At 42.6% G+C, this 25,609-nt stretch overlaps 1 protein-coding gene across 1 annotated transcript in view; it reads left to right on the top strand.

Annotated features, from left to right (window-relative positions):
* dlgap1a (discs, large (Drosophila) homolog-associated protein 1a) overlaps nucleotides 1-25,609 on the top strand; it is a 90,305-nt gene that overhangs the window by 62,250 nt on the left and 2,446 nt on the right. The window contains exons 5-9 of the mRNA XM_007900948.2: nucleotides 4,811-5,181; nucleotides 5,976-6,064; nucleotides 12,500-12,918; nucleotides 21,287-21,378; nucleotides 21,669-21,821. Coding sequence (XP_007899139.1) covers nucleotides 4,811-5,181; nucleotides 5,976-6,064; nucleotides 12,500-12,918; nucleotides 21,287-21,378; nucleotides 21,669-21,821 — 1,124 coding nt within the window. The remainder of the gene's footprint in view (nucleotides 1-4,810; nucleotides 5,182-5,975; nucleotides 6,065-12,499; nucleotides 12,919-21,286; nucleotides 21,379-21,668; nucleotides 21,822-25,609) is intronic.

The raw sequence follows: 25,609 nt of genomic DNA, 5'->3' as shown, positions 1-25,609 counted from the left end.
TCGCAAAGTGCTGCACCCAGATGACAGGGAGCAGAGACTGAGTTCAGGAGAGGGGGAGTTGAGTGGGGTGAGGGAAGATGACCAAAGTCAGATCAAAACTATTGTTTTTAACTTGAGTTTTGAGGGCAGAAGAGTAAGAGGAAAGGAATTAATTGAAAGCTCGTCCACCAAACATTGGCAACTATTATTTAATGGGGGCATTTTTATCACATTAATGCAGTACCGTGACCCCATCTCCCCCACTCTCGCACGACTCCATTGACTCCCTATCCTTCAGAGAATCCAGTTCAAGATCCTGGTCCTCACATACAAAGCCCTCCATGGCCTCGCCCCACCCTACCTCTACAACCTCCTAACCCACTACAAACCCGCCCATTCCCTCCGCTCAGCCGGCTCTGGCCTGCTCCACGTCCCCTGACCCACCCGCCCCACCATTGGCAGGAGAGCCTTCAGCCACTCTGCCCCCAACCTCTGGAATTCCATCCCCCAATCACTCCGCCTCGCCCCCTCCTTAGCCTCCTTCAAGTCCCGCCTCAAGACCCTCCTCTTCGACCATGCCATCGGCCACTCCCCTTCCCCTCCCGTCCCTTCCTCTCCCCTGACCCCAGCTCGGGTCTGAAATGCTGTACTCTGTCCAGCACCTTCAGATGTCCTCCCGACATGAAAGGCGCTATACAAATGTAATCTTGTTGTTGTTGTTGTACTGTCTTTCTCCTTGTTTTTTTATTTATCTTCTTCTTGTTGCGTACCACACTTCAATTTAATAGTGCAGCACGTTTGTTTATTGTGTTTGTTCCATCCCATAGCGAAATCAGATTTATACACATTTAAGGTTAACGTTCACATTTAATATTGCTTTACCTGCTGCAAATTCTGGGGTAAAGTTTGCGATGTTTCATTGAGCATCTGTTGAATAACAAGTGACAGGTTTGATTTACAGTATGTGCTATGTTAGAGTATAAAAGTCCACAAACTTTACTGCCACGTTCTGAATCATTACACTGCTGGAGAATATTAAAAATAACAATAATCCTTGCATTGGTATAGAGCCTTTTGAGAGAACATCTCAAAGTCCCTCACATGATTTTATTTTAAAGTGGAGTTTTCAACAACAATAAATTACATACAAATATAATTTGTTGTTGTTTTCAAGTGTGAACTTTGTAGGCCAACTGAGGAGCCAGTTTGCATACAGCAATGTCCTACAAACAGCCGTGAAATGAACGATCAATTTTCTCTGAGGGAATGTTGGTCAGAGCCCAGGGAGAAACTCCCTTCTCTTTTCAAATAGTGCTATGGTATCTTTGCATTGATATTTAATGGTACAATGAAAGGGCATTAGGATTAAAAAATCTACCAATATTTAATAAATTTGTTCAGGCTCAGTGGGCTGAATCGCCTCCTCCTGTTCCTGATTCCATATGTTGCTTGGGTCTGAGGGGCATTGAAAATAATGATGGGTACCAGTCTCTGATAAGCACGAGGGCTCGAACATATCTGGGAAGGTGGACCAGTTCTCCTGAAACTTTTCTTGCCTATAGTGAAACCCACAAATTTTTTTTGGACTTCGATGCATCCCACAACAGCTGGAGCTACATGGTTCGAGGATGGGGAAGTTAAGAGGTTTGACAGTTCGCTAAGTATGCAGTTATATATAGAGTAGCTGGAGGCAGCCCTGGAGCTCTCCAGCTGCACTGAATCTGTGGTGGTTTTCCTGCCTCAGAGCTAGTATGTCTGTAGCTATCGGAGGGCAGTAACACTATGTAAAGACCTGTAATAATCCATCCCCATCCGCAGGTGTTCAGTTCAGCTTTTGGACCAGGAAATAAACTGAGGTTTTTGTATGTTGTACTAAACAATGCTTTAGCCATGCCGGTGTGTGGTCAATGCGATTGAGTTTGCTTTTGATTTCCAGTGTGTGGATACGGTTGCATTAAGTCAGCATCTACTGTACATGTTAATTGTGAATTTTTATGCTTTAAGCATGTTTACGCTGGAGAAATACTCGACCAGGTTTCTTTTTAATATAAAGTGAAGGTGATTATGTAAACAATTCAACGTTGGCCTGTGTTAATGTCTTACTTTATGTTCCAAGGATATGCTCACAGCTTCAGCAGCAGAGTTGCAGTGTAAACACAATGGAACAGTGGATACTAAAACAATAATAATAATCTACTTTTCATATAGTCACTGGATATACTGCTCCATAGCCCTCATCCTATATGCCCCTCAGTAGTTGTGCTTTCAACATCCACTGATAGTGGGGGCACATGGGGCAGGGGACATGAAATTTGCCCCTACTCTCTGAAACTTCATCCCAGGGTCCCTCCGACTCCCTTCCTCCCTCCCCTCATTCAAGGCCTGCCTCAAGATGTAGCTCTTTGACCGGGATTTCGGTCACCTTTCCTCTAATCACTGCATCCCTTAGCTCCTACCCCTAGCTCAGATGTCAGCCAGTAGTATCCAGTACTTTGACAAAGGGAGAATCTCCCTTCTCCAACAGTGCCATGAAAGCTTAAATCCACCTGAGCAGGCAGTTTAACATCTCATCCGAAGCATGGCATCTCCTACAATGAAGCACACCTCTAGCACTGCATTATCAGCAGTCAAGACAGATTATATATCCTAACATGGGATTTGAACCCACAATCTACTGACGCAAAGACAAGATTGCTGAGCCAGGCTGACAAGTATAGCTTCATATCCACCTCACAGGGCTCGTCGCATCCAAACCAATACTGTAAACTCTCTACCAGCTTCCGATCCAGCACTTCCCATGAGTATCTGCCCAGTGCAGGCCAGCCAAACCTGTCAATGCCTACTAGCGGCCAGCTGTATGTATTGTACAATGCTGTTCAGAAAAACAACAGTGAGTTGGAAACTACTGTGTGTGGCTGGGTTTGCAGGGACGCAGTTATTTCTATGTCACTGGATTCTGCTCCACAACGTAAACTGGGGTGGACATCAATCATAGGCCACCTCAGGGTGTTTCAGAATGGATTCTGTTTGAACTCGTTCTGAAGCGTCCTGCAAAGTAAATAGGGCATGAAATTTGCAAGTATACACAGTGGGAGCTGGCAGAGACCCTGCAACAGCTCTCAGTGAAACTGGCAGTTTAGAGACCTGCAGGTCAGGGCACCAGTGCAGACCAGGGTTCATATTCACCGCCTTCCCATTGTTAACAACAAATACCTCACAGATGCGGTTCAAATTACTTAGAAGTCCACTGAACACTTTTACAGTCTTGATTATTAAGTCCTTGCTAAAAATAGAGGTCTGGAATGTTGAGGTGTTTGGTGCTCCCTTTTTATTGCTGAAGAAACTCAAATTATACAGTTTGCTGTTCCACATTGTTATTCATTATTCAGCGCTCATGTACTTATTGCCTCATGCAGGAAAGCCAGACAACTCATAAATCAAGTATGTATGTAAATACTTATCTGTAATATATATAGTGCTATCCAGGTTATCCTTGTCAATGTTCAGTGCCTTGGGTGGTCCTCCTGACATAAAAGGCACTATACAAATGTAATTTGTTGTTGCTTGTTGTAGTCCACACTTGGGATACCAATCTGTTTCAGAATCACCAGTTCAAGTAGACTCTGTGTTGTGTCGTATTGTATGACCAGCCAAAGTTCTAGACTGCTATAATGTGTCAGTCTGAGTCTGGTTTATGCCCTAAAATCTCAGGAACTATGGGTGCTGTTAACACCACATGGTGCCTGTCCATCTGCCACAAAGTCCTCTGAGGCAAGAACACAGCTGTTGTTTCAGACTTCTTCAAAAGATCTCCCACCTGGTAACCTGATATGCTGGTGGGGAGCACCAGGAAGGATTCGTAAAACAGTTTGCAAATATCAAACCTCGCAGCTACCTGGATGTGCCTCATGTGAACCTATCCAAGAACTCCTCTTGGACACTTATTTCCTTTAAGAATTCTGTGCAGTCAGGGTCAGCCTGACTCTGTTGGTAGCACTCTCACCTCTGGGGTTCAGGCCAATGTCAGAACTGTGAGCTTGCAGTCTAGACTGGCACTTCAATGTAGTCCTGGGGGAGGGCTGTGTTGTTGGTTGTGAATCCTTCAGATGAGACATTAAATCTGGCTTGGACTTTTGAAGACCCTATGGCACTATTTGAAATTTGAAGGGAATTTCTCATGGTTTCCTGGCCAAAAATTCCCCAGATTACAAATTGGTCATGTGCAGTAGTTCATGGCTGTTTGTGGAACATGGCCATGCACAAATTGGTTGTCATGTTCACGTTTTCACTACACTGTGACGTGTCATGATGACGTGATAAGGTGCTCCAACAAATACAAGGCCATTTTATAAAGGGATTAGTCAAGTCATCAAGTCACTGATATCAACCTTCATTGATCAGCACTGCATGAAAAACCTGGCTTGCCAGAGGCCACCAGTCCCGTGAGCATTTTTAATGGTTCCTGGGATGTCTCTGTCACAGGCAGCTTTCTGTATCTCATCAGCAAGCTGGCCAGTCAGTGCCAAAAGTGTATTGCATTAGAGAATAGGCAAGCATAAGAGGGTCCCACTGATTCTTATTGTTTAGCTGGAATTTCTTTTTGAGCAACCCTGTTTAAAAATGCCACATATTAGACCCTCGTCATCTTGTAATCATTTATAAACTAATGAGAAAAAAAGCTTGCCAGACAATTATTCATCTCACTGTCATGACTAAAAGTCCTTTTTAAAGTTGTGTAACTTGAACTTGTACAGAACGTACACTGCTTTCACTATCCAACTCAGAGCATTTTGAAGAAGTGTGTGATTTTTTTTCTTGTCTATCTAAACAGTATCATCATGCATTACAACATACAAGAAGAATCCTCCGCCAGTCCCACCTCGGACCACGACCAAACCATTCATCTCGATCACCGCCCAGAGCAGCACAGAATCTGCACAAGACGCCTATTTGGACGGCCACAGCCACAGAGGTGATCTGAACAGCCAGTCCAGATTGAGTAATTCCACGGAAAGTTTGGACAGTGTCAAGGCATTAAATGCTGCCATAGAAGCCGCCAACGCTCAAGTCCATGGACCTTCTAATAGTCAGCAGCACATTGAGATCACGCCGCCAGTGATAGTTGAACAGGAAATTCCACCAGTGGAGGAAATAAAAGTGGACCTGTTGAGAAAAAGCAAGTGCTCTTCAGTCGGAATACAGGTGTGTGATTCATTGCTTAATGTAACTCTGTCAGTGGCACTTGTCTCACTAAACAAACCATGTTTACACTTCGGTGTGCAGTGGGTATGGTGAAGATATCCTCAAGACCTTCCTCTTCGAAACTCTTTTGGCCATCCTCCCACCTCTTCCTTCTTTGTCATCCATCCCTCTTGACTTCAACACCCATCTCGGGTGTAAACCCTTGACTGTCTAGCACCTCGGGATGTCCTCCCTACAGCAAAGACACTACATACATGTAGTTTTGTTGTTCTTGTTGTAGTTACACTTGGATGACACCAAATGATAGTTATGGGGAGAGACGTGAAAGTTGCGGCAGTTTTCGCTGGAGTAGAATACTTTGAAGGGGGGCATTCAAAGTATTAAGAATGATTCGGATCTGGGAAATATAGAGGGGCTATTTCCATTGAGCCATTCAATTCAGGTGGGAATAAATTGAGAATTATCATTGAAAGATAGAAGAGAAGTGCTCTGGAAGATTTGTTTTGCTAATGCCTTGATACTGTTTTCCTCATCTCAGTGTTTCTGTCTCACTTCTTAAAACCCATCTTTTCAACTGTGATTATGGTCACCTTACTCCTTTTTGCTTGGTGTCCAACATTGTTTATGTAAAATAATAATAATAATCCTTGCATTTGATATATATTTGATATTATCATCTTGTTGAGACATCTCCAAGTGTTTTCCCAAGTGGATTGACTGTATTTTGTGGGTGAAAGATGTTACTGTATACATGAAGGACACTATGTAAAAGTATATTGTTGTTGTTGTCTCAGGTTGATGGGCCTGATGGAGAAACAATTGTAGAAGCATTGAAGCTGAACAGGTTCCAGTCAATAGGAGTTCAAGTGGAGGAGGAGAAATGGTAAGTTACATTTTTTTCTGCAGATCACATACTGAAAATCAACCTACCACTGCAGTCAGATAGGTGAGCAACATTGCCTAGACCGTTGGAATTTTTTTTAGATTCTACAGAATTTATTATTAATAATAATAATCCTTGCATTTGATATAGCACTTTTCACGTCTTCTAGACGTCTCAAAGCGCTTCACAGAATATACTGTAAAGTGAATTAACCGTATATTTGTGGGCGAAACCCAGCAGCCAATTGCGCACAGCAGTGTCCCACAAACAGTCATGGATTGAAAATGATCAATTTATTATTGTTTTATTTTGGAGGGATTATTATTAGGTGTGTGGAGTAAGGAAACTTGCCCAAGGTTTTGCCCTGCCTGGAATTGAACCCAGGTGTCTCGCTTGCAAGGCGAGTGCACTAACCACTGAGCTGCAGGACTTCACATTGGCAAATTCTTCAATTCAGTCATAGTTTAGAAGCCGTTTCTCACAGTTCTTTAAAAAGTCCCATAAGGAATTACAGGACCCAGATGTTCACCTAATGGTTCAGGAGTCTATATATGAACCACGTGGATGATATCCAGTTATAGAGATGGGAACATTCCTATGGGATTGTTCTCGGAATGCACTGCCTCAGCTGAGATTCACTAACTGAGCACAGACTTGGGATCAAACCTTGTGATGTATGACTCAGCACTACACCATTCAGTGACTTCTGTGAGTTATCAAATAACAATGTGCACGCTAAGTAAACATTCTTGCATTTCCCCCTTACATCTCCTAAAGGTGTTATTGAAGTGAGCAAGCTTGTTTTTCTCTGGGTTATTGTACCTTTCACCCACAAAATACACAGTCAATCCACTTTACAATATATTTTGTGAGGTGCTTTGAGATTTCTCAATGTTGTGATAAGGCACTATATCAAATAGGATTATTATCATTAATATATGCATCAGAATAACTTGCAGAGATGCTCACAAGTCCACAAATTGATTTTCATGATTTTAACGAGCATCCTTGAACTATTTCAAGGGGTGTTGGTTTGTTTCTTACTAATAGAACTTCCAGTGAGCCGATCTTAAGATCTGTCAGAACAACATGTGGAGATAATGATATAATAATCCTTGCATTTGATATAGCGTCTTATCGCGTCTTCGAAACGTCTCAAAGCGCTTCACAGAATTTACTGTAAAGTGAATTAACTGGGCGAAAAATATAATAATAACAGGTTCACAAATTGACTGACCTGTTACAGTAATAAAACAACAATAACTTGCATTTATATAGTGCCTTTCACACAGGAGAGTATCCCAGAGTGCTGCACAGTGGCAGGGTTGAACACTGAGAAAGGGAGGGGGAGGTGACTACAGGCACGATCAAAGCGGTGGGTGTTAAGGTGGGACTTAAAGACAGATAAAGAGAGGATGGAGGTAGGGAATTCCAGAGGTTAAGGACTCACAACCAACTCAGCCGCAACCCTAATCCACACCTTCATCACTTCCCAGCTGGACTATTCCGATGCCCTCCCCAGCTTCACCATACACAAAATTCAATTAATTCAAAACTCAGCCGCCCAGATACTCAGCCACACAAAATTCTGTACCCCATCACTCCAGTCCTTACCAGGCTCCACTGGCTCCCAATTACCGAATGGCTCGATTTCAGGATCCTCTCACTCGTTTCCAAATCCCTTCATGCCCTCGCACCTCCCTAGCTATCCAATCTGCTTACCCCTCATTCCACCATCCACTGCATCCGGCTTCCTTTTTGTCCTTCGTCTCCTCCATTCCACCATCAATGGCAGTGCCTTCAGCCACGACACCCTGAAACTCTTCTTGAATCCCTCCGCCTTGTTCCCTTCCTCCCTACATTCAGTTACCCACCTAAAGACATTCCCTTTTGTTCATGCTAACGGTCACCTCCTGGTTCCCTCTCCCCCTGGCTCAAGGTCAAACTCCAGGGCACTACCCCACGTGAAGGACGCTATTTAAATGCTAGTTGTTGTTATGGTAACGTCGTACAGGTATTGTGAAACATTTTTATGTGTTTATTGTAAGGTTCTTCTCATAACTTTTAAAAAGAAACCCGATTGACAAACTTGCGATTGGCAAACTTTCTGATTCTCAATACTGTTCACTTGGATCACGTGGTGAAAAAGTTTCTATACACAATTTTTTTATGATTAACATTGATATGCATATTTTGGACCTGAACAGGACATTCAGTACTCAAAAGGTATTTTATTTTTGTATTCTCTATCATCAACCCAACCCCTTCCCCCTCCTCCTTCTGTCCATTTTTCTCCCCTCGTTTCCTGAATACATTGATATCTACTCAAATGTTCCAAGGGCACTGGCTGTTCACCAGTTCTTCATCCAAATGACCATTCTTTATCCGTGAGCCTTGAAATAAATTGTTGGCAGGCTGCTAATTGGGGGGGTGGGGGAGCGGAGAAGGAATGGGGTGGCATCCCGTTCCTATCCTATCCTCCCCTGATCCAGGGTAATTGAGACAAATAGTAGTTTCATTGCTGCTATTTTGGCGAGATCCTATATTGAAAGATTTAAATTTGCAATTGTTCAACTTTCAGATGAGACATTAAACCGAGGCCAGGTGGATGTTAAAGATCCCAAAGCACTATTTAAAAAGAGAAGGGAGTCCAGGCTAACAATTTCCCAAATAAAAATTGGTTATTCACTCCATGTCTGTATAATTGTGGGACATTGCTTTGTGCAAATTGGCTGCCGCATTCGCCCACAAAGCACAGTCACTTCACTTTACACAATATCCTGAAGGCTTTGGGACATCTTCTTGACTTGAAAAGAGCTATACCATATGCAAGGAAAATTATTATTATTATCATCATCAATGCTCCAAATCCCTGTAATGAACTTCATTAAACTAACAACAGTGTGGGCAATTAAATCACAGTTTTTTCTTTACAATGTTCATGAAGTAAGCTAGAAGTAAGGGTTATCAGTTCTCTGCTTTGAGCTCAGAACCAACGCACGTCCCCTTCTCCCTTCACTACATCATCGACAGCCAAGCTTTCAGCCATCCACTAGAGCTCACCTTCAGTCAAATCTTCCCGCCCTCTTGAACTACCTCCCCCCCACACTTTCTTCCAGGTAAACCTATGATTCACTTCAAGGCTGTTTGCAGGACATTGATGTGTGCACATTACCAACACTGCACAGGGGATGTCATCCTGATATGAAAGGTGCAATATCAATTGCAAGGATTATTATTATTGTTTGAGTGTCCAGTTTACCACAAAGCTTTTCACAGGATTTTACTGTAAAGTGTAGTCACTGTGTATTTTGTAGGTGAATGGGTCAGATGGTTTATTTTACACAAGCCTGCCTGATTTTGAATAAAGGGAAATAAATATATTTTACATCAACATTTCCTGACTTCATTCAGCAAGAGTTAAATGTAGCTGCTTACAATGTGCCCTACCACTGGGCTGAGGGAAAGATTATGGATATCGTGACCTTCCACTGTTAAGCCATCCCGTTGCTTATTAACATTTGTTTTCAATCGAGCCATTTGTATTCAGCCACCGGGTTCTTATTTCCCACACAAAGTATCCCATCCTTGAATTTTTTTGGGACACCTGCATGCAGTTGCTGAGTCTGTTGATTGATTTCACCAAGTTCGTTGCTTATAGGATTAATGTGCAAACACTTTTAATTTGAATTTGTGAATCTGTGGCATATCTGCTTAACTTTGTGGCCATATCTGCTTACATATGTAACTGCATGTAAGCAGATATGGCCATGAAGTGCCCCCTAACAACCTGCCTGCTCCCTCCGCTCAGCGGGCTCCGGCCTGCTTCACATCCCCCGCCTCACCCACCCCACCATTGGCGGGTGAGCCTCCTGCCTCTCTGCCCCCACCCTTTGGAATTCCATCCCACAGACCCTCCTCCTCCTCGCCTCCTCCCTTGCCTCCCTCAAGACCCACCTCAAGACCCTCCTCTTCGACCATGCCTTCGGTCACCCTTCTTCCCCCCTTGCTCTCCACACTCCCCGATCCTGACCTCCAGCTCACGTCCGAATAACTGATTGTCCAGCACCTTGGGACATCCTCCCAACATGAAAGCCGCTATGCAAATGTAATTTTGTTGTTGTTGTGGTACCTGCTTGAATTTGACCAGGAAGTCAACTTAATCCTTGCATTTGATATAGTGCTTTTCACGTCGGGAGGACGTCCCAAAGCGCTTCACAGAACACACTGTAAAGTGAATTGACTGTATATTTGTGGGCGAACGCGGCAGCCAATTGCGCACAGCAATGTCCCACAAACAGTCGTAGATTGAAAATGACCAATTTATTATTGTTTTTTTTGAGGGATTATTATTAGGCGTGTGGAGTAAGGAAACTTGCCCAAGGTTTCGCCCTGCCTGGAATTGAACTCAGGTCTTTCGCTTGCAAAGCGAGTGCTCTAACCACTGAGCTACAGGACTCCACAAACTTGATTTTTTTTCCATCTCCGAACTCAGATTTGCTGAGATCAGTTGTAACATTCAGGTCCAAAATATAGAAGATAATCAAATAGAAAATAGAAAGTTCAGAGGAGAATTGATAAAGGAAATAAGAGGGGCAAAGAGATTGTATGAGAAAAGATTAGCGAGTAACATAAAAGGGTATTTTATAAGGTATTTTATATGCATATAAAGAATAAAAGGTTAGTCATATGTAGGGTGGGTCCAATTAGGGACCAAAGAGGAAATCTCCTTTTGGAGGCAGAGGGCATGGCTGACGTATTGAATGAGTACTTTGCATCTGTCTTCACAAAAGAGGAGGATGTAGCCAATGCCTCAGTATCGGAGGAGAGGGTAGAGAAATTGGATAGGATAAGAATAGGCTGAGAGGAGGTACTAAAAAGATTGACGATGTTCAAAGTAGATAAGTCACCCGGCCCAGACGGGATGCATCCTAGGTTACTGAGGGAAGTAAGGGTGGAAATAGCGGAGGCTGTGGCTACAATCTTTCAATCCTCCTTGGATACCAACCAGAAGGGTGCCAGAAGACTGGAGGGTGCAAATGTTACTCCTGTGTACAAAATGTGGCAAAAGGATAAACCCGGGAACGCGGCAGCCAATTGCGCACAGCAATGTCCCACAAACAGTCGTAGATTGAAAATGACCAATTTATTGTTGTCTTGTTTTGGAGGGATTATTATTAGGCGTGTGGAATAAGGAAACTTGGCCAAGGTTTCGCCCTGACCTGCCTGGAATTGAACTCAGGTCTCTCACTTGCAAAGCGAGCGCTCTAACTACTGAGCTGCAGGACTCCATGTGAAGTGATGCATTTTGGTCAGAAGAATGAGGAGAAGCAATATAAGCTGATGGTACAATCTTAAAGTGGGTGAAAGAACAGAGAGACCCGGGGGTTCATATAAGTAAATCTTTGAAGGTGGCAGGACAGACAGATAAAGCTGCTAAAAAAGCATACAGGATACTAGGCTTTATAAATAGGGGCATAAAATGCAAAAGTAAGGAAGTTATGATGAACCTTTATAAAACACTGGTTAGGCCTCAGCTAGAATACTGTGTTTAGTTCCGGCCACCACATTTTGGGAAGGATGTCAACGCATTGGAGAGGGTGCAAAGGAGATTTACCAGAATGGTACCAGGAATGAGGGAATTCAGTTATGAGGAGAGGCTAGAGAAGCTAGGGTTATTCTCCTTGGAGCATAGAACATTAAGAGGAGATTTAATAGAATTTTTCAAAATTATGAGGCCATCCGATAGGGTGAACAAGGAGAAACTATTTCTACTGATGGGTGGGTTAGGACACCAATTTAAAATAGTTGTTAAAGGAAACAGAGAGGAGATGAGGAGACATTTTTTCACATACCGCATTGTTTGGATCTGGAATGCATTGCCTGAAAGAGTGGTGGAAGTCGATTCGATAACAACTTTTAAGAGAGATGTAGATAATTATTTGGGGACGACAAGTTTGCAGGGCTATGGGGAAAGAGTAGGGGAGTGGAATTGATGTGGTAGCTTTTTTCAAATAGCCAACACAGACACGATGGTCGAATAGCCACCTTCTATGCGATATAATTCTATGATCCTATGAGATGAGTGAGATGAGTGAAATCAGCACTGACTAATGATCAAATGAAAGCTTCTGAACCTATGTGGCTCAGTTTCACAAATGAGCATTAACCTTATCAATAGAGCAATTGAGACTGACTAGCTTGTTTTTTCCCTCCTTCCTTCTTAGCCACAAGCTAGGAATCAGACCTGGGACCTTGCCTTTCTGCAAGGTTCAGTACAACACCAGGCGATATGAGTCATCCAGAGGCTCTGATATGGTTTTCTTGGCAGTCAGTTAGCCAATATGATTTTACAGTTAATGAATTTTGAGCATGTTATTAAAAGTCTCTCTTTGGATCTTTGTTTCTTCATTGCTATATTTTTTTCTGCCTTAGCTTTCGTAAGTTTACTCGGTCAAACAGTGTGGCGGCAGCAGTCCAGGCAGACCTGGATGCTCAGAAGAAGGTAGAAGACTTGCATGAACCCCAGGAAGTGGTCGTGAATCCAATGCTGAGGCAACACTCTAAAGATGCAAGTACATCCACAGCTGCCATTCAGGGGGCTGAGGCGTGCCAGCTCCAGGCCTGTGCACAGGACGTTGACTTTGCCCCAGAATTTGATCCTTCCTTTCTTCCGCCTCCCGAGCCTTGGATCGACTCAGTGTCTGTTGCTGAAGTGGAAGCAGGCCAGAGGTCAATATGTCAAAGGGACGGACGGTGGTTCATGAAGCTGCTTCAGGCTGAGAAGCAGCGGATGGATGCATGGTGCCAACAGATGGAAAGAGAAGAACAAGACAATGAGCTTCCTGAAGAAAGTAAGTGGCCATAGACTTTTATTAAATAACTTTAAAGCAAATTATGGTCACCCGTGTAAAATAAGTGTTTGAGAATCCAGCATGTGTTGCTAAAAACAGCATCCTTCTTGTGCTGTTTTCGTTTGCCTACGTATAATGTCAGTATATTTATTCGATATAATCGTGGGGAAATATCTAAATTTGCCAAAGTTTTTTTTAATGCATCTCCTACAGAATGCTTTTGATGATGTTTAGTAATTGAAATTCACTGGGTTGCGAAAAAGCACAATCCGTGTAGTTTTATATTTTAATCCTTTCATTTGATAATGAGCATTATTATATTGAAATGCCTCAAAGCGCGATTGTGGATTTGTCAGCAAATGCTGCAGCTAATTTACACACAGCAATGTCCTACAAACAGCCAAGTAGTGAATCATCATTCTTTTTATTTGGAGGATTGTTGACAAGGACACCTGCAGAAACTTCCTTTCTCTTATTGAATAGTGCCATAGGATCTTTCACACCTACCTGAACAAGCAGACTGGACCTCAGATAACACCTATGAGAATTATGTAGTCCCCAGCGTTACACTGGAGTATAAAAATCAGTATAAGATCAGAATCTCAATATAATGCTTAATGTAGTTCTGACTCAAAGGCGAGACTGCTACCAACTGAGCCAGGTTAACCGATAAAACCTTCTCCCAGTGAGTGCAAATTCCACGCACACTGGAGTTGGTTTATTAAATGGACCCCTGACTCTGCTTACGTGTAAAGTGACGTCAATACTCATAGGATTTCCCTTTATCTTAACATGAGTTGGATAATTCTGACTGACAAAACTTCAGCTAAAGCTGAGCTTTTACACTTAGTTTCTATTTTTTGCTCTGGTGGAGATTTTATTACAACAACAACAACAACAACAAAATTACATTTATAGAGCGCTTTTCACGTCGGGAGGACGTCCCAAAGCACTGAACAGTCAGGTGTCGGGGCCCGAGCATGGGAGGGGTGGTGTAGGGGTGAGGGAAGGCAGAGAGGTGGGAGGGAGACCAAAGGCACGGTCGAAGAGAGGGGTCTTGAGACCGGCCTTGAAGGAAGCAAGGGAGGAAGCGAGGCGAAGGGACCGGGGGATGGAGTTCCAGAGTGTGGGGGCAGAAAGTCTGAAAGCCCGGTCACTGATGGTAGGGTGGGTCGGGCGGGAGACATGGAGCAGGCCAGAGCCCGATGAACGGAGGGAGCGGGCAGGTTGGTAGGGAATAACATTGGTAGGAGTTACCAAAAACCTTTCCCAGAAGTGACTGCAAAGCAGAACACCTCCAGCACTACATTGGATTGTCATCTTGAACTATATGAGTTCCAACTCTTCATGTGGGGCTTGAACCAACAACCTTCTGGCTCAGAGGTGAGAATGCTATTGACTGAGCCAGGCTGACACCCATCTTGCTCTCCTATGAAAGAACTCCCTCTTCCCTCCCAGGACTCCCCGTCCACTTTGCCCCTCCTCCCAATTCTAATGTCAAATAGCTGTTATGGGAGACAGATTAGTTCAGGTTACTCTGTCCTACATCTTACCATAGAATGTAGTTTTCAACACCATTATTACAGAAGGCTAAAGGCCAGACAAGTGATGTAAACTGCTTTCATAATCCCTTATGAGGCCACTAATCTATTATAGGGATTTGGGAAATATAAAGCTTTATGAAAAAGAACCTTTTAAAATGCTTTCTTCAACAGCTGATAAAATCTTTTTGCGGGACTGCAGAGGTAAGATGATATCAGATGCTCTGAATCAATGAGGCCTTGTTTGAAACAGCTGCCTCTACCCCTTACAGGGGTCTTTGCCATTTCACATTTTAAAATCTTACGCTTCTAAAAACATTGCTGCCTGAGAGGAAATCTGGCAGATGGCTTCTGCTATATATTCTGAACTGCATTTCTCTTGTGATATTGTTTTTTTTAAAAGCTTCATGCAGCATGATATATATGCATATGCCATAGCGTTTCTTTTTAGAATTTACCCCCCCCCCCCCGCACCCCATCCTCCCATTGCTACTTTATCTTCTGTTCTTAGCCACATGGTAATTGTATCTCTTACTTTGGAACAGTGCAGTAGCTTACAAATGCAAGTGGGGTTTTAATCAGGGATTATACCTTCATATTCTTTTCAAATAATTCTCACAATATGTATAGAGTTGCCATATTTTTAACCTAATGAACAAATCTATTTTATTTTTAGTATTATAGAGGAATAAAGATGGATTGAGACATAGCTGCATTTTGACACACCCACATTTGCTGTGCATGACTCCAGTAAAGGCAATGTAACCATAGCTCAGCCAAAGCAATGAATTGAAATGAACGCACACAGCATCACCTTAGCCTTGATGGTTTGAATGGCATGTATCAGTGATGCAATACCTATGTTTCCAAATTGCTCAGTTTTATTTTCAACAATTTTAATGGCAAGGTAACCTTAAAATGATTATTTTATGAATTTCAGCTAAAATAAAATCCTTGCTATTGTATCCACTGAGGATACACTACTTTTAGTGAATCTTACGCTTGTAAAATCTGAAGGGAAACAAAAGACGTACAATATAATTTTCATTCATGTAGCACCTTTCACTTAGGCAAACTGACCCCAATTCGATTCGCAATACTGGATAGGTACCCGAGATGGGGGTGGGATCCAAGAGGGGTTTGAGGGGAAAGATGACTGAAGCTTGGACAAAGAGGTACATCGTGAAATATGCTGTGAACAAGGGAGTCAATGGGACTTTTGCACATAAATATACAGTCTTTTACAGCACTTTACAGCATATTCTGTGAAGCGCTTTGAGACGTCAAGAAGACGTGAAAAGTGCTATATCAAATGCAAGGATTATTATTATTATTACTTTCCCATTTTGGGCACTCAGATTCGCCTTTAGAACTCCTATCTTAGGTGAAGCACAAACAGTGGCAGAATAAAGGTCCCACTGCTCATCCTCATCAATAATATGCTTCAGTTTCGACATTAAGAAAAAACAGATTCTTTGCTGGTTTCTATCTGGTCTGCAATACAGCAGGTTGTTATATAACTATCTACTCAGCTGTGTATCTGCTCAGCTGTCTATTTGCTCATTTGTTGTATATCTGCTTAGCTGGTCATCTCTCCCTCCCCCCTTCTTTGATTAGCATCCAACCCCATCTTTGTGAAGCACTCCCCAAAGTTATCCAACGCAAGGGATGCTATATAAATTCAAGCTGTCTTTGTCGTTCCAAGCACTGGACACAAGAGTGCATCCATCTAACTTAGTCTTTTCTAGCCCTCAACTGTCTTTTCTCCCCACATTCAAGCCATTACCCGCTCTGGCTTCCCTCACCTACGTAACATCGCCCAACTCCGCCACTACCTCACCGTTGAAACTCTTGTTCATGCCTTCATCACCTCCAGGCTCGACTATGCAAATATCCTGTTTGTCGGCCTTCCCAACTCCTTCCTCCATAATCCAGAACTCTGCACCCCATGTCCTCTCCCGCACCAAACTCTGTGACCCCATCTCCTCCACTCTCGCCTGACTCCATTGGCTCCCTATCCTTCAGAGGATCCAGTTCAAGATCCTGGTCCTCACATACAAAGCCCTCCATGGCCTCGCCCCACCCTACCTCTGCAACCTCCTAAATAAACCCCTACCAAACCTCCCGTTCCCTCCACTCAGCCGGCTCTGGCCTGCTCCATGTCCGCCAACCCACCTGCCCCACCTTTGGCGGGAGAGCCTTCAGTCACTCTGTCCCCAACCTCTGGAATTCCATCCCCCAGCACTCCGCCTCGCCCCCTCCTTAGCCTCCTTCAAGTCCCGCCTCACGACCCTTCTCTTCGACCATGCGATCGGCCAACCCCCTTCCCCTCCCCTCCCTTCCCCACCAACCCCAGCTCGGGTCTGAAATGCTGTACTCTGTCCAGCGCCTTGGGACATCCTCCTGACATGCAAGGCGCTATACAAATGTAATCTTGTTGTTGTTGTTGTGGTTGTTAGTGATGCAGCCATGAATAGTACCACAGAAAGTATTTTGTAAGTATTACAATTGCTGCTTTAATGTCTGGCTGCAAACCTTCTATTTCCACACTGTGGAGAAGATGATTCACCAAAAGGTGTGGCTGTCAGTACAGTATGTGATTTGGAGCACCTTGTGGGTGGTGGGTGGCTGAGAAAAGTACCTGATACACTGCTGAATATCCCATTAGCTCTGCTGCCTGAGCTTCTGTGGTTGCGTTATGACCTCGGGGTATTTCCCAGTCAGTTAGGCTGCCGTACAATTTGAGATCTGAGTGCAAGGCACCTTGTTCCCACTTGGATAATATTACAAATTTTTCACTAACATTTTTTCCAGTTCTGCTCCCGAGGTTATCATTCACAAACGGCAACAACATTAATGTTGATATAGAAAGCAGTGCATCCCTGATTGTACCATCACAAACAGACTGCTTATGTGTGCAGCAACAAAAAGACATTCATTATGCAGCAGTGAGATAATCAGCCTACAGCTGAATAATATTTGTGAGAAAACATTATCGTGGCATTCATAGTTTATTTTCTTTACCTTTTGCAGAGTTTTTTGTCTTCCTTGGTGATGTTTGATACCTTCTATTCCTAACAACACGTTTGCATCTGATCTCACAAACAAATCTGTCTTTGCTGCTTTATAAATGGAGGTTTGCATTATTAACTCTTGGTTGGTTTTATGCAAACTTTTAAAGATTTGTTGCTTCTTAAATAAAAGTACTCAAAAAATATTTATCACGTGGATTGCACTTTACTAAAACACATTGGGGGTGACATTTCATCTGGTGTAGACTCTTATTTATGTAGAAAACACTGTTTCAGAGCATCCAAATTTTTGGCAACTCAGTTTCATCCAACAATCCTCCTGATAAATTTGTCATTTCACTTCATGGACTGTTTGTGGGACATTCCTACGCACAAATTGGCTGCTGTATTTACCCACACAATACACAGTAATTTCGCTTTGCAGTAAAATTTATTTGAAGAATTTGCCAAATTCTGCATGCCTCTGAAATGTTGCATGACTGGAATGAATCTAGACCAAGGTAGAATTTCCTCCTATTTGTTTTGAAACTCTGCCTTTAATCTGATGGAAACCATTTCTCAGGACAAGACCCATGCTAGTGTAGGCTGTTCAATAAGACATAAACAGAGAAGGAATCTTGAACTTGAATGGGTTGTCTGGTTCATTTCAAGAGCTGCTTCCTGATTTAACCATATAAGTAATGCTTGGAGAATCTTTCGCAGTTTCTCTCCAGCTGCAGGCTTGGATTTAGTGGGTCAAACATACACATCACCCCATAAACTTTAGTTAAAAAAAGTCAGATAATACCAGCAGCCATAACAAATGCTTTTCATAACCAAACCTTTTCCTTTTTGTAGGTATTTACTAAAACAATTTTGAAGTGATTAGGCTGAATGTGTAACTGTTTAGGTTGTCCCAGCACCTTGGAACGTCCTCTTGATGTAATTTGTTGTTGTTAAGACTTACTGAGGTATTGCATCCCTCTTATAGTTAGATGTCAGCCTGAATCAGTTTGATAGGACTCTCTAACCTCCGAGTCAGATGACCTCCTGTGCCTGTTCAGGTGGACATTAAATATTCCATGATATTATTCAAAAAGAGAGAAGGGAGTTTCTCCCTCTTGGCATCTGCGCCTGCAATTCTACTGATAAAATTGGTCATTTCAGTTCATGGCTGTGAGACATTCCTGTGCATAAATCCAGCACCCTGGGATGTCTTTCCGATGGCAAGGGAGCTATACAAGTGTAATTTTTTGTTGATGCCTCCAAAATTTCACTCCACAATAAATCCTGCGAAGCTCTTTGAGTCATTTCAATGATGTGATAAGGCACTATATCAAATGCAAGGGTTTTTATTATTAATCTTCCAACAGAGGTTATGGGGCGGGATTTGAGTTGAGGTAGAGTAACATTTTCTAAATTTTTCCTTAACATTCGCTGTCATTTTGTTATTGGAATTTTGTCAATTAGTGATGTAATGAATGGAAATTTCTAGAAATGGTCTCTTTTTTTTAAATTTCAATTCAAATTTCATTCATGTATTACATGGCAAAGAATTATTTGGTGTTTAAGTTAAATAAGCATGAGATAATTTCAGGTTAACTCAGGGCAAAGGATCATTTATCTGATCTAGATTTCCCCTGCCGGAAAGTATACATGGTTGGTTGTCAGGTGAACTGGCGCAGCTGTGATGCCCAACATGTCAAAAGTCAATTGAGACTCACCATCTGGGCTTACACATGTAGAATGGTACTTGGGGCAAGGTTGTAAAACGCTGCCTTATTCTCAGGCCATAGTCTCAGCTTTCAGGAGAAGGGGTGAGAAATTAGAATGTGCAAAAAGCACATTAATATGAATGGATTTGAAAGTAAAACAAATTATTTTCTAAACAGTAAAGCATTCATGTGTAACAGAACTATTCCTGTACTGTTTACTTTTTTGGATGGCCAAACAAAGTGGTTCCAACGTTATAGTGGTGATCAGTCAAAGCAGTGTTTAGGTCAGATGGCTATTGGTAGACTTTGAATGCTTGTTGTCTTTATACAAAGATATAGCAAAACCAGAGTAGGTTGATTACCTCAAAACAATATCCATAACCTTTCATGCTTCTTGCTGATTTATATGATGTTTGACCTTTTTACTGTGACAAAATTACAATCTTAGAGGTGCAGCAGAACAGAGCATTAGAAGGAGATTTCCTAACCAAGGCTCAATTTAGAGGAGAAAAGTGAGCCAAAGAAGTTAACCTTTTCCTCAAGATAGCTAGCGATTGAAGAGCAGCGCAGAGGAGATTTAACTGAGGTACAAGACACATCTTCTGGCGAGCAACACGTGACCTTTTCTGCTGCTGTTGGGCTATAAGTCACAGTTACTCTGCACCTTTGGAACCAGAACAGCTTGTAAATTGTTCAAATCCAAATCCAGTTCTCAAAGTGATACAGAACAACCTGTTAGGTTTCTTCTCAAACTGGTCAGAGCAAAAACAAATTACTGCAAACCAGTTGTGAGTTTGGAAATATAGAAAGCATAATGAACAAGGTCATGCCTGGTGCATTGTGGAATGGGGTTTTTTGAGACGATGTGAAATAAAAGAGAAATATTGAAATCCAGTCAGTATATCCAGCCCATATGCCCCAAAATCCGTTCTTACTGATGACGAAGCAAAGCTCAGTATAGCTATGTAGGCTTCAGTGTAGTAATGATATTGTAATATAATAATAATAATCCTTACATTTGACATAGCATCTTTCACAACAGGAAGATGTTCCAAAGTGCTTCACAGGATATATTGTAAAGTGTAATGTCTGTGTATTTTTGTAGACGAACGGAACTGCCAACTTGTGCACAGCAATGCCCACAAACAGCCAGTTTTATCTGGGGTTGACCAAGACACAAGGAAAAACTAAATTCTCTTTTTGAATAGTGCCAAGGGATCATTAATATGCACCCGAACAGCCAGACAGGACCTGATCTGAAGAATGGCACCTTCAACAATGCAGCACTTCCCCAGTATTTGGTTTTGGTCGGGTGTCTGGCACACGCGGAAACCCATCACTATGCTTCAAAGCATTCAAACCAAGCTGAGATTTCCATGCATCCCACCTATACATGGAAATCCCAGAGACAGAATGGAATGTGCGCTCTCTCCTTGGAAGGATGCATCCTGCTTACCTAATGCCGGTAATCAGGTAACTAAACTCCCTGCCCCCAGTGCCTTGGGGCTGATTTATCTAACTTACCTAACTCCCTGCCCCCAGGGTTTGCCCTTCCAGGTCCTGCTGATGAATCAGGCTGGCTGGGCTGGCATCAGCAGTTTACTGGAATACTGCGGACCCACCTGGCTCAGGAACCAGACTACCGAGACCACCAGAGAGGCCACCAGAGAGGACTGGCTTGATTCCAACATTCCATTGCCACGCGGGTCACCTTAGGGCCAGTTCAGTTCCAAGAAGACCCCAGCATTGTATGGGTGCGTTAGCCTAGACTGTTAGTTCAAAGTCCCAACAACATTTTCAATTCAGCAGCAAGTGTGCTATCAACTGAGCCAAGCTGACAGCGCAGCCTGGGTGTCTGTAAGTTTCTCTAATAGAAAAATACAAATAATGACAGCAATAATAAAATATGGTAATCATGATGCTGTTCCAATGCTCTTTAATATCCACAGCATTTAATCACTTTTCATTAATACCACTCTGAAGGCTCCTTTTTATGTATCACTGACCCATAAACGTACTGAGTTAAAATGTTACTTTATGCCATGCACCTTCAGTTTAAGTTGACTGAACACCACTTCCTCTTTCCATTGTTTTACCTTAGTCCTGGGGAAAATCCGAAGTGCAATCGGAAGTGCTCAGCTCTTAATGTCCCAGAAGTTCCAGCAGTTCAGTGGACTGTGTGAAGAAAACATGGTACGTGAATATTACATTACTCCGCATTCCAACACAGTCTGTGGCCAAGTGAACGTAACCATAACAGTAATCAGCCCCACAGGCAGCCACAGATCTGAATAGTTTACTCTCACCAGCTTTTGTACAGCTCCTCTACTGAATGCATTGGGACAAGTACAGCAAATCCAAATATGTTACTCTATTAGATCCCAAACATAACCAAGGTGTGTTGGTGTGTAGTGTGTGATTTTTCTAAACATTAATTCCGTGGGCCAAGTTTACATGTCCAAGTTTTTTCTCTCTGTGCACAGATTCCAAATTCCTGCCCTCGGCTGACCTCCCAGGACTTGGCGGGGTTTTGGGATATGCTGCAGTTATCGATTGAAAATGTCAGTATGAAATTTGATGAGCTGCACCAACTGAAGGCAAACAACTGGAAGCAAGTTGAACTTCCTGAAAAGAAGGTACACAATATAAAAAGGCAGACAGAACACACAGTTTTACAGTACCTTACAGCATTGAAACCTACTGTTTCATGGTAATTGCTGGCAAGTGTAGTGGCTATTTTTATAGGCAAACAAAATCTTCCAGCTTCCCTAGCAAAATTCATCACTTGTATAATCTGCAATAAGGGGAAGATATGTAGAATGTGATATGACAATCATCACACGGATACAATACAGTCCAACAGTTTGCCATGTTTCAGTATATAATAATGATCCTTGCATTTGATATAGGCCCCTATCACATCTTCGAGACGTCTCAAAGCGCTTCACAGAATATAGTGTCAAGTGTAGTGACTGTATATTTTGTGGGCGAACGATCATGGGTCCTTTTATAACATGGGCACACTGCGAATCCACAGAATATTGAAAGTGCAGTACACTTCCGCTTTCAGTGAGCTGCATGTACTAACGTTCGGTCATGTCAGCAAAGCACTCACTGGTGACCGCACCATAATACAATACAACCCATTATATCATGGGGTATGATATTGTGGACCCAAGCCACGCACTATAACTGGTTCCAGATTTATGCAATTATTTTTGACATGTCAGTAGCAACAGGTTTAGGGCTGACACCCATAGCATCCTCGCCCAACCCCAAACTTCTGACAAATGTTTTCCCCCTCAGCCTCTTCAGAACAAAATCAGTGCATTATGGGATTTTTAAATATTTAGATTTTTGAATCCTTGTCACTAAGATAGCTTTTTAACTTTGAATATTTTTCTTTGAAAGCTATTTTTAGTTTTCAGTCCTAGAGAAGCCAGTGCACTTGACCTGTTGGTTACACACGGGACAATAACGACCTCTTATTCTGCCTTTGTGAAATTATCACATATGGCATATTTCCCCCCCAAATAAAGTAGAAACTTGTTAGAATTTATCTTGTTGAATCTCTGTTTCACTTATTAATCCAGGTGCCCTGTGAACCAGGGTTAGCTTTAGTGTGCAGACCAGCCTACTTCCCACATTAAAAAAATGGTCGACATAATTTCCTATGTTCACTGACAGGTGTGTACATGGCCCACTGACGAATGGCACTTCCTGCGCTTTGCGTGTATGTTCAGGAAGTGACATCGACAGTGATCTGATGAGCCAGAAGTTGGCCATTTACCTATCCTTTACAACAACGTGGAGCATGAGAGATTGGACTCAGATGGCCATGTTCTAGTGGGGTTACACTGCACTACCAAACCCCGTTATAGCTTAAAAGCTCTGGTTTGTGTAACAATTCTAACAGGCATTCTGTTATTTGAAGTTAGTTATTGTTTTACTGTGCGCAGTATATATTTCTGTTGAACAAATTGCACATTCCCACCCTCCATGCTAACTTTTTCCGAAGCAACACACATTTTTATAGGGTACCCATACAGAACATTCAGTGGCTTACTGGGTAGATACAGAGCCATTCAGATCAGGAAGTCACTGGCTTGAACGAGACAAATGATGAATTAGCTGGTGAGGGAAAGTGGTGGGAGAACAGCAATTGGCCTTTTGTTCTCAGATTGTGAGAGAGCCCAGGTAGAGATGTTCACACCAGGGTATGAGTGGGTTAAGGATGTCTGCAGACTTTAATGTGTTGTCCACTGCATTGAGATAGACTACTAACAAATCATGGCTTTGCCTCACCTATAAAGTATTCTTACTTGGGTGAGTTAACTTATCAGTCAAGCGCTTCAAGATTTATACCGGGACAGTCCACAATCATTTTCATTGCATTCCTGTGTCGGTCACAGCGAATTTGCATAAATGTCACATTTATATTGAAAACCACTTAAAGCACTCTCAGCTGTATCAGTTCTGCGGAATTTTGCCCATTTATCCTACTAGACAATTCATTGAATTACCGGAAGCAAAGAAATGGTTGCGCATGTGCAGGTTCAGGCATGCCCACTTCTTTCAAACATTTTTCAATTACTCTTATCTTCAGGCTGCAATTCCTTCTCAGTCTCCAGGACAGGACATTGTAGGTCATAAGTGCAGAAACTACATCACAGTGGTCCATTTTGCTTTAAAATTTAAGGCCACACAGAATTGTGGAACTTTAACACAGTCAGTCCTAATGCGATATCTTTTTTTCTCATGGTTCTTATAAAGAACTGTAATTTGCGTGATTTTGGGCAATCGAAAATTTTAAGATTTACAGGATTTGTTAATGGATTTATTTATTGTCATTGTTATTTTGTAGGTGAATGGAATTAGAGGCTAAGAGTAGGTGGAGAGATTCAGATCTCTGCTGCATACAAGTCTGGCTCTTAGTCCAGCCCAGCCAATGGCTACCAGTCCCGCTGGAACTAGCAGCAATGCTGCCAATGGCAGTTGTACCTTCACAAGCAAATGCACCCCTATATTGTGAACAAGCCTAACGCACTTCACAGCATAATATAGGCAAAAAAGTGTGGATCGTGAGTTCAGTGTTCATGCTCTATTTGCATGTACAAGTCTGTGACACAGTAATGATCTCCGAACATCACCACGAGTATTACGACAGACTAGAAAGTCAGGTTTTCTGTAGAATTTAGGAGCATGACCTTCCCCCCCACCATACCCCACCCCCACCACCACCCCGAGGTGAATCTGCCAGATTGCATTGGGAAATTGAGAGCATTCTTGACTCCAATCTCCACCTCTTTCCCCCTTGGGCTAGGGAGGTTTTTGATCAGCTTGGCTTCCCACTCTTGATCCGTGTCTCCTACTGGAAAGTGCAGCAGAATGTATTGTAGTGTCTGGAATGGGCCAGGTGAAAACAGGATCAAGCTTGTCTGCACGCTGGTCTGTGGTCAAGCAGCCTGTCAGCACTCACTGTCTAGGCTCCCATAAATAGTACCCATGTTTGAGGTGCCAGACCGTTGCATGTGGAACTATCCCCTAGGAAAAGAAACAAATGGGAGTCAAAATACTGTCAGGGAAGAGAAATTTGACAAGGAAAACACCCTACATTCATAAGGAATGATGTATTAGGTTGCATGTATTAGGTTACGTCTTGTAATGACATTACCTTACAGGTTTTTGTGGTACATCACATTTATTCTCCATGAATCCTGACTGATTCTGAACTATTGGAGCATCAGGACAGGCTTCCAAATGTGGAGGGAAAGCCGAGACACCTCACCTCAGTGGCAGCTGGTCTGAAATTAATCTGTCCTCTGCTGCCAGCAAACTCAAGGCTAAGTGTAGACTTGCACAAATAGGGATATCCTGTTTCACGGAGGAGATAAATTTAATACGCATGAACTTGTTTGATCTATTTAATGCGTTCCCACAATGGCTTAGGGGGGTAGAGGCTCCATTCAGTGCAGCACTGAGCTATTCAAAATACACAGTCACTGTACTTTATTTAATCCTGTGAAGCACTTTGAGATGTGCTCCTGACATGAAAATTTCAGAAGTGGAGAACAAATGCCAGAGTTTGTAAATGTCTCCAGTTTGGCTCTACATATTGAGCGCCTCAAACTTAGTACAAAATAATAATAATCCTTGCATTTGATATAGCGCCTTGTCATATCTTTGAGACGTCTCAAAGCGCTTCACAGAATATACTGTAAAGTGAATTGACTGTATGTTTTGTGGACAAAACGTAACATAAAATCAGCATAAAGGGGCCACAGTGCACTTACGTTCCCTGTCTAGGTTCACACGAGATGTCCACACAGTGTTCATCTGAGCACACATACCATCCATACTCACCACTAATGGCCTCAATCGCAATGAGAACGCAAGCTTCCATCTCCTCCCAAACCCAGATCTT

Source organism: Callorhinchus milii, unplaced genomic scaffold (assembly GCF_018977255.1).
Source record: "Callorhinchus milii isolate IMCB2004 unplaced genomic scaffold, IMCB_Cmil_1.0 Scaffold2, whole genome shotgun sequence".
NCBI classification, from domain to species: Eukaryota; Metazoa; Chordata; class Chondrichthyes; order Chimaeriformes; family Callorhinchidae; genus Callorhinchus; species Callorhinchus milii.
The sequence above is the reverse complement of the archived record's forward strand: the minus strand, read 5'-3'. Positions and strand labels throughout refer to the sequence as shown.